This window comes from Mandrillus leucophaeus, unplaced genomic scaffold, assembly GCF_000951045.1.
Source record: "Mandrillus leucophaeus isolate KB7577 unplaced genomic scaffold, Mleu.le_1.0 Scaffold889, whole genome shotgun sequence".
Classification (NCBI taxonomy): domain Eukaryota; kingdom Metazoa; phylum Chordata; class Mammalia; order Primates; family Cercopithecidae; genus Mandrillus; species Mandrillus leucophaeus.
Genome location: NW_012109685.1, coordinates 512,655 through 522,061, shown reverse-complemented (window position 1 = coordinate 522,061; position 9,407 = coordinate 512,655). Strand labels below are relative to the sequence as shown.

At 36.6% G+C, this 9,407-nt stretch overlaps 1 protein-coding gene across 4 annotated transcripts in view; it reads left to right on the top strand.

Annotated features, from left to right (window-relative positions):
• Nucleotides 1-9,407, top strand: part of FAM135A (family with sequence similarity 135, member A) — a 124,204-nt gene that overhangs the window by 52,855 nt on the left and 61,942 nt on the right. For all 4 annotated transcript variants that reach the window (XM_011969389.1, XM_011969390.1, XM_011969388.1 and 1 more), the window contains one exon: nucleotides 5,397-5,552. In XM_011969389.1, the coding sequence (XP_011824779.1) occupies nucleotides 5,397-5,552 (156 nt within the window). The remainder of the gene's footprint in view (nucleotides 1-5,396; nucleotides 5,553-9,407) is intronic.

Below are 9,407 nucleotides of genomic sequence, written 5' to 3'. Positions count from 1 at the left end.
ATGAGCCCTTTGTCAGATGGATAGATTGCAAAAATTTTCTCCCATTCTGTAGGTTGTCTGTTCACTCTGATGAGAGTTTCTTTTGCCGTGTAGAAGCTCTTTAGTTTAATTAGATGTCATTTGTCAATTTTGGCTTTTGTTGCCATTGCTTTTGGTGTTTTAGTCATGAAGTCTTTGCCCATCATGCCTATGTCCTGAATGGCATTGCCTAGGTTTTCTTGTAGGGTTTTTATGGTTTTAGGTCTTATATTTAAGTCTTTAATCCATCTTGAGTTAATTTTGTACAAGGTGTAAGGAAGGGGGTCCAGTCTCAGTTTTCTGCATATGGCTAGCCAATTTTCCCAACACCATATATTAAATAGGGAATCCTTTCCCCATTGCTTTTTTTTTTTTTTCTTTTTGTCAGGTTTGTCAAAGATCAGATGGTTGTAGATGTATGGTGATATTTCTGAGGCCTCTGTTCTGTTCCATTGGTCTATGTATCTGTTTTGGTACCAGTAACATGCTGTTTTGGTTACTGTAGACTTGTAGTATAGTTTGAAGTCTGGTGGTGGTATGCCTCCAGCTTTGTTTTTTTTGCTTAGGATTGTCTTGGCTATATGGGCTGTTTTTTGGTTCCATATGAAATTTAAAGTAGTTTTTTCTAATTCTGTGAAGAAAGTCAATGGTGGCTTGATGGGGATAGCATTGAATCTATACATTACTTTGGGCAGTATAGACAGAATATTGATTCCTCCTATCCATGAGTGTGGAATGTTTTTCCATTTGTTTGTGTCCTCTTATTTCCTCGAGCAGTGGTTTGTAGTTCTCCTTGAAGAGGTCCTTCACATCCCCTGTAAGTTGCATTCCTAGGTTTTTTATTCTCTTGGTAGCAATTGTGAATGGCAATTCACTCATGACTTGGCTGTCTGTCTATTATTGGTGTATAGGAATGCTTGTGATATTTGCACATTGATTTTGTGTCCTGAAACTTTGCTGAAGCTGCTTATCAGCTTAAGGAGATTTTGGGCTGAGACGATGGGGTTTTCTAAATACACAATCATGTCATCTTCAAACAGAGACAAACAATTTATCTTCCTATTTGAATACCTTTTATTTCTTTCTCTTGCCTGATTGCCCTGGCTAGAACTTCCAGTACTATGTTGAATAGGAGGTGTGAGTGAGGGCATTCTTGTCTTGTGCTGGTTTTCACAGGGAATGCTTCCCCCTTTTGCCCATTCAGTATGATATTGGCTGTAGGTTTGTCATAAATAGCTCTTATTATTTTGAGATATGTTCCATCAATACCTACTTTATTGAGAGTTTTTAACATGAAGGGATGTTAAATTTTAGCAAAGGCCTTTTCTGCATCTATTGAGATAATCATGTGGTTTATGGATTACATTTATTGATTTGCATATGTTGAACCAGCCTTGCATCCCAGGGATGAAGCCGACTTGATTGTGGTAGATAAATCTTTTTGATGTGCTGCTGGATTAGCTTTGCCAGTGTTTTATTGAGGATTTTCTCATTGATGTTCATCAGAGATATTGGCCTGAAATTTTCATTTTTTGTTGTGTCTGTGCCAGGTTTTGGTATCAGGATGATGCTGGTCTCATAAAATGAGCTAGGCAGGAGTCCTTACTTTTCCATTGTTTGGAATAGTTTCAGAAGGAATTCAGTACTAGCCCCTCTTTGTACCTCTGGTAGAATTTGGCTGTGAATCCATCTGGTCCTGGAGTTTTTTTGGTTGGTAGGCTATTAATTACTGCCTCAATTTCTGACCTTGTTATTGGCCTATTCAGGGATTCAGCATCTTCCTGGTTTACTCTTGGGAGGGTGTACGTGTCCAGGAATTTATCCATTTCTTCCAAATTTTCTAGTTCGTTTGTGTAGAGGTGTTTATAGTATTCTCTGATGTTAGTTTGTATTTCTGTGGGGTCAGTAGTGATACTCCTTTATCATTTTTTGTGTCTATTTGTTTCTTCTCTCTTTTCTTCTTTATTAGTCTGGCTAGTGGTCTACCTATTTTGTTTATCTTTTCAAAAACACCAGTTCCTGGATTCATTGATTTTTTTTTTTTAAGGTTTGTCATGTCTCTGTCTCCTTCAGTTCTGCTCTGATTTTAGTTATTTCTTGTCTTCTGCTAGCTTTTGAATTTGTTTGCTCTTGCTTCTATAATTCTTTTAATTGTGATGTTATGGTGTCGATTTTAGATCTTTTCAACTTTCTGATGTGGGCATTTAGTGCTGTAAATTTCCCTGTTAACATTGCTTTTGCTGTGTCCCAGAGATTCTGGTACATTGTCTCTTTGTTCTCATTGGTTTCAAAGAACTTCTTTATTTCTACCTTAATTTCGTTATTTACCCAGTAGTCATTCAGGAGCAGGTTGTTCAGTTTCCACGTAGTTCTACAGCTTTGAGTGAGTTTCTTAATCCTGAGTTATAATTTGATTGCACTGTGGTCTGAGAGACTGTTTATTATGATTTCCATTCTTTTGCAGTTGCTGAGGGGTGTTTTACTTCCAATTATGTAATCGATTTTAGTGCTATGTGGCACTGAGAAGAATGTATATTCTATTCATTTGGGGTGAAGAGTTCTGTAGATGTCTACTAGGTCCACCTGGTCCAGAGCTGAGTTCAAGTCCTGAATATCCTTGTTGATTGCCTGTCTCGTTGATCTCTCTAATAATGACAGTGGGATGTTAAAGACTCCTACTATTATTGTGTGGGAGTCTAAGTCTCTTTGTAGGTCTCTAATAACTTGCTTTATGAATCTGGGTTCTCTTGTATTGGATGCATATATATTTTGGATAGTTAGCTCTTGTTGAATTTATCCCTTTACCTTTATGCCCTTCTTTGTCTTTTTTTTCATCTTTGTTGGTTTACAATCTGTTTTATCAGAGACTAGGATTGCATCCCCTGCTTTTTTTTTCTTTTTTTTTTCTTTTTTTTTTTTTTCCTTTTGCTTTCCACCTGCTTGGTGAATATTCCTCCATCCCTTTATTTTGAGCCTATATGTGTCTTTGCACATGAGATGGGTCTCCTGAATACAGCCCACCAATGGGTCTTGACTCTTTATCCAATTTGCCAGTCTGTATTTTTAATTGTAGCGTTTAGTCTATTTACATTTAAGGTTAATATTGTTACCTATTAATTTGATCTTGTTATCATGATACTAGCTGGTTATTTTGCCCATTAGTCAATGCAGTTTCTTTATAGTGTCATTGGTCTTTATATTTTGGTGTGTTTTTACAGTGGCTGGTACTGGTTTTCCTTTACATATTTATTGCTTCCTTCAGGAGCTCTTGTAAGACAGGCCTGATGACAAAATCCCTCAGCATTTCCTTGTCTGTAAAGGATTTTATTTTTCCTTCACTTATGAAGCTTTTTGGTTGGATATGAAATTCTGGGTTGAAAATGCTTTTCTTTTGATAATGTTGAATATCGGCCCCCACTCTCTTCTGGCATATAGGGTTTCTGCAGAGAGCTCTGCTATTATTCTGATGGGCTTCCCTTTGTAGTAACCTGATCTTTCTCTCTGGCTGCCCTTAGCATTTTTTCCTTGATTTCAACCTTGGAGAATCTCAAGATTATGTGTTCTTGGGGTTGCTCTTCCTGAGGAGAATCTTAGTGGTGTTCTCTGTATTTCCTGAGTTTGAATATTGGCCTGTCATGCTAGGTTAGGGAAGTTCTCCTGGATAATATCCTGAAGTGTGTTTTCCATCTTGGTTCCATTCTCCCTGTCACTTTCAGAGCTGGTGCACTGTGCTTGGAGAATCCCTCTTGTCAGGATCAGCTGCTCTCTTCAGAGCCAGCAGGCAGGAATGATTAAATCCGCTGAAGCTGCACCCACAGCTGTCCCTTCCCCTAGGGGCTCTCTCCCAGGGAGATAGGAGTTTATCTGTAAGCCGCTGACTGGGGCTGTTACCCTTTCTTCAATGATGCCCTGCTCAGTGAGGAGGAATCTAGAGAAGCAGTCTGGCCGCAGCTGCTTTGCCGCGCTGTGATGAGTTCTACCCGGTCTAAACCTTCCAGCCTCCTTAGCACTGTCAGTGGAAAACCACCTACTAAAGCCTCAGTAATAACAGATGCCCCTCCCTTACCAAGCTTGATCTTCCCCAGTCGACTTCGGACTGCTGTGCTGGCAGCGAGAATTTCAAGCCATTGATTCCTAGCTTGCTGGGCTCGGTGGGAGTGAGACCCGCTGAGCGAGACCACCTGGCTCCCTGGCTTCAGCCTCCTTTGCGGGGGAGTGAACGGTTCTGTCTTGCTGGGGTTCCAGGCACCACTGGGGTATGAAAAAAACTCCTTCAGCTAGCTCAGTGTCTGCCCAAACAACTGCCCACTTCTGTGCTTGTAACCCAGGGTCCTGGTGGTGTAGGCACATGAGGGAACCTCCTGATCTGCAGATTGCAAAAACTGCGGGAAAAGCATAGTGATCTGGCTGGATAGCACAGCCCTCATGGCTTTCCTTGGCTGGGAGAGGGAGGTTCCCTGGCTTCTGGTACTTCCCAGGTGAAGCAACGCCCCACCCTACTTCTACTCACCCTCTGTGGGTTGGACTCACTGCCTAACCAGTCCCAATGAGATGAACTGGGTACCTCAGTTGAAAATGCAGAAATCACCCACCTTCTGCATTGGTGTCACTGGGAGCTGCAGACTGGAGCTATTCCTATTCGGCCATCTTCCGATCATGTCCTAATAACAGTATTTTATAATAGTTTGTTTACCTGCTTTTCTCTCCTCACTAGACCGTGAACTTCTCATATTAATCTTTGTATCTCTAGAATCTAGGCCATTAGCATTTAAAATGTGTTCAGTAAATAGCAAGTGAGTGAATTGTTAGAAATGAAAAAAAAAATAAGTGTTTGACAACTCTGTAAAAGGATTACTCACAAGTGAAGTAGAACCTAAGAACATAGCAGTAAGAGAAAAAGACTACTTCAGAAAGTATCTCAATTTTTTCTAAGGAGTCATAGATATTTTAAGTATTTTTCTTAGCTGGTTGAGGAAAAATCTTAAGAATATATTACCTTTCAAAAAAATTATAACTCTCATCATTATTTGAATACTGTGTTTAAAATTCCCAATATTTTGATGTTAGAACCTGATCATTCTCTATAGCATCCTAATTTGTCATTTTAGTTTACAATTGACATTATTTCAGTTAACAAGACACCTTAGATATTGAAATATTGGTTAAGTTGTTGAAAATGGCTTCAGTAACTATCAGGTAATTGAAAAACCATTGTCAATTGATCTTTCTCTCTATATACACATGTGCATGCACATACAAATGCACATTTCTTTTTTTAAATCACAAATTTGCCTTTGTATTAATATTCTCAGTAACATATTTAAGTATATTATATTAAATCTCGGGAAACAGTGAAATTTTTTTTCTTTTAATTTCAGAAAATAGAGAATCCTGATGAACTGGCAGAACTTATCAATATGAATCTTGCACAACTTTGCTCACTTTTGATGGCTTTATGGGGACAGTTTCTGGAAGTTATAACACTACACGAAGAACTAAGAATATTATTAGCACAAGAGCACCATACTTTGAGGGTAAGTTAAAGAGAAGTGATTTTAGAGCATTTTAATGAGTATTATTTACCTTTAGAAAATTTTTATGAAAACAAACCTGATTTTTACCTATATATTGATAAATCAGAAGACATTTATCATAATGTTATTGTTTGACTTCCAAAATTAATAATAGAATGGAACAATACAGTTAAGCATATGACCTGTTTCAATCACAATCTCTGCTGCTAAGAAAAACCACCTAAAAGTAAGTAAAATAGGAAAATATATGATACAGAATAGCCCCTGGAACCTAAGAATAAGAATTAATAGCCAAGCTTCATTAGGGACAGGAATCAGGAACTAGAGAGCTATCTCAAACTTAGTCTTCCTCTTCTCCTTTTCCTTCCCTTTTTCTCTCTATCACTGACCTAATAAAGGAATGTGTATTATAAACTTGGCAAGATGGAGGGGGCAGTCCACACATTACACATATATGTTAGCTGTAGACCTAGTATGGACATTATGCAGGAATTTCTATGCAATTTTATTGTATAGCATCTAAAGAGATTTTACATGTTAAATAACTATCTTTCCATCTTTTTTTCTTATATACTCTGCATGCACCCTGATTTTACCTTACATACTAGGAGTTCCTCCAAACATCATTAATTTCTTCTCCTTTTTTAAAAAAATTTTCTTAATTATAAAACATAACATATAGTCAAAGTCAGAAAATGCATGCAACAGGCACATTTTATCAAATAATTAAAAGCATACACCCTTTCAGTTATTATGCAGATCGAGAAGTAGAATACTCTCAATACTACAGATGTTTGCTCTGTGTCTTTTCCACTTACTATACCCTTCCTAATACTTAGAAGTAATCACTATCCTGTCTTTTTTAGATGATGAGTTCCTTACTTCTCTTTTAGTTTTATTATCTATGTATGCATGTTAAATAGTGGAGGTTGTTTCCACCTGTTATTGAATTCTATATAGATGAAATTGTACAGTAGTGTTCTTCTGTATCTTGCTTTTTCACTCAAGACATTAGAAGATTAATCCATCTTTTTTGACAGTACCTGTAGATTGTTCATTATCATTGCTGTAATATATCTCCATTTGAATATATCCACGTTTGTTTATCTGTTCTACTGTTGATAGATACTTGGATTACTTCTAACTTGTAGTAGCTATTACAAACCAAACTGCTCTGAACATTCTTGTGTATATGTCCTGGCATACCAGTTCATCTGAAATACTTACCTGTGAGGGAAATTGCTGAGTCATAGGGTATGCATAACTTCAATTTTACTAGCTAATGTGACAGTTTTCAGAGTTGTACCAATTTTTACTCCCACCAGCACAGTTTGTTACTCCACATACTCTCCAATTCTTGATACTGGCAAGCTTTTTAAACTTTGCCAAACTGATAGATGTGAAATGGTATATTATTGAGGCTTTAATTTGCATTTCTCTGATTACCCATGTGGTTGAGCACTGCTTTGTGTGATTATTGGTTATGCAGGTTTGCCCCATATGAAGTGCCTATTCTAATCTTTTGCCCATTTCTAATAAGATTACTTTTTTCTTCTTTATTTCTAATACTTTTCTGTGTCCTTTGTTATGTGTTTTTACTAATAGAGCCTCTCTCATTCATGGTTTATTGTTTTCATTGATTTTATATTGTTTTTTAATGAACTGGAGGTCCTAATTTTAGAATAGAAGGAAACTAAGAGAAAGGCCAGACATGGACATAGCCATTTTTGGACATAACATATGTGGATCAGTGAGATTTTTCAATAAATGATGTTTGAGACAATTGAGTATCCATGTGGTAAATATTAAATAAAATTCAGTTCCAAGTGGATTGAAGATTTAAATGTGAAAGGCAAAACTGTAAAGCTTCTAAAGTATAATCAGAAACTTACAGAAGACTTTAAAAAGTTGGCCGGGAGTGGTGGCTCACACCTGGAATCCCGGCACTTTCGGAGGCCAAAGCAGGTGGATCACCTGAGGTCAGGAGTTCAAGACCAGCCTGGCCAACATGGTGAAACCCCATCTCTACTAAAAATACAGAAAGTATCCAGGTATGGTGGCAAGTGCCTGTAGTCCCAGCTACTTGGGAGGCTGAGGCAGTGGTGGAGGTGGAGGTTGCAGTGAGCTGAGATTACACCACTGTACTCCAGCCTGGGCAACAAGAGTGAAACTCCATCTCAAAAAAAAGAAAAAAAAAAAAAAGGTAATGCAGAGTACTTCTATATAATTTTCATCAGAATCACAAATCAGCATTTTGGCACATTTGCTTTATTGTTGCCTCTTTTTTGTAGGTAGATACACATGTAAATATGCATACATATATACTTACATTGTTTTTCCTGAGCAATATGATAATTATAGACATAGTATTCTTTTATGATTAAGTACTTCAGCATATATATCCTAAGAATAAGGACATTCTCTTAGTTAACCAATACACTGATCTACTTTAGAAAATTTTATATTGATACAATACTGATATTTAATGTATGGCCCATATTTAAGTTTTACCAATCATCTTACTAATGTTCTGCATAACAACTTTTTCCAAGATCAAATTCAGGATCACATTGAATTCAGTTTTCATGTTCCTTTACTCATTTAATCGGGACTAATTCCTTATCTTTGCATGACCTTGACTTTTCAGAGTATTGGCCAGTAAGTTTGTGAACTATTCTTCAGTTTGGTTTTGTATTATATTTCCCAGTGATTAGATTAAGATGACACAGTACTGGGGGATATTACAGTTTTTTTCAATCAGTTTTGGTAAATTACATTTTTCGAGGAGTTTGCCCATTCTAAGTTTTTTTAATTTATAGACATCAAGTAGTTCATAGTATCCTTCAATTATCTTTTTAATATCTACAATATCTAATGTTTTCTAGTTTCATTCCTGATTTTATTATAGTTTCTAGTTGTTTGTGCCTTCACTCTTTTTTTCTTGAATTGTCTCACCAGAACTTTGTTATTTTATTTGTCTTTTCAAAAAAGCAATTTTTGGTGGTGGTAATTTTCTCCCTATGTGTTTTGTTTTGTTTCATTATTTTTGCTATATTGTAGCAAATAGGATCCATATATCAAATACTGTTGTTTTATAGGACTTTTTCTTAGAAGTTGTTTATTAAAAATCAATCACCTTCTCTAAAGGGCTAAATAAAAAGGATTCTACAATGGATGAAATAGCGTAATCACTGTATTCAACTTACTAATGTTCTGGCATCATCTTAATGTAGCAATTTAGAATGAATAACATAATGAATGGAATGTATTTTTTCCGGCAATTTTCATGAACATCATTTCTCATTACCAAGATTTTGAATAACAATGAATTATGGTAATAGTATCAGAAAGGTAGCCAGTTTTCAGGGTAAATTAAAGTGACGTTGATAAGCATTAAAGGATCTCACTGACATTCTTTTTTTGGAAATTTAGGACTCTGACAAGACTTGAAAGCCAGTCCACCTCTATAGAGAGGTGAGTTGAATGCATACCAATACCTCAGGCAAAGTTTTCTTGAAAAGTATGTCAGAATACACAACCAGCGACCCAGTTTTCTATGCTGTAGAACAAGAATCAGCTTTTTCTGTTAAGGACCAAATGGTAAACATTTTGGGCTTTGGGAGCCACACATTTTTGTCTTAACTACTCAACTCTGTTGTAACATGAAAGCTGCCATGGATGGTATATGAATAAGTGAATGTGGCTGTGTTTCAATAAAGTTTTATTTACAAAAACAGGTGTTGGGCCAGATTTGGTTCTCAGGCTGTAGTTTGCCAGCCCCTGCATTATAAAACTAAGAGGAGAGTTGACACCTCTTCCACAAAATAAAAGTCTGTTCGAAGGTTATTTTTAGTG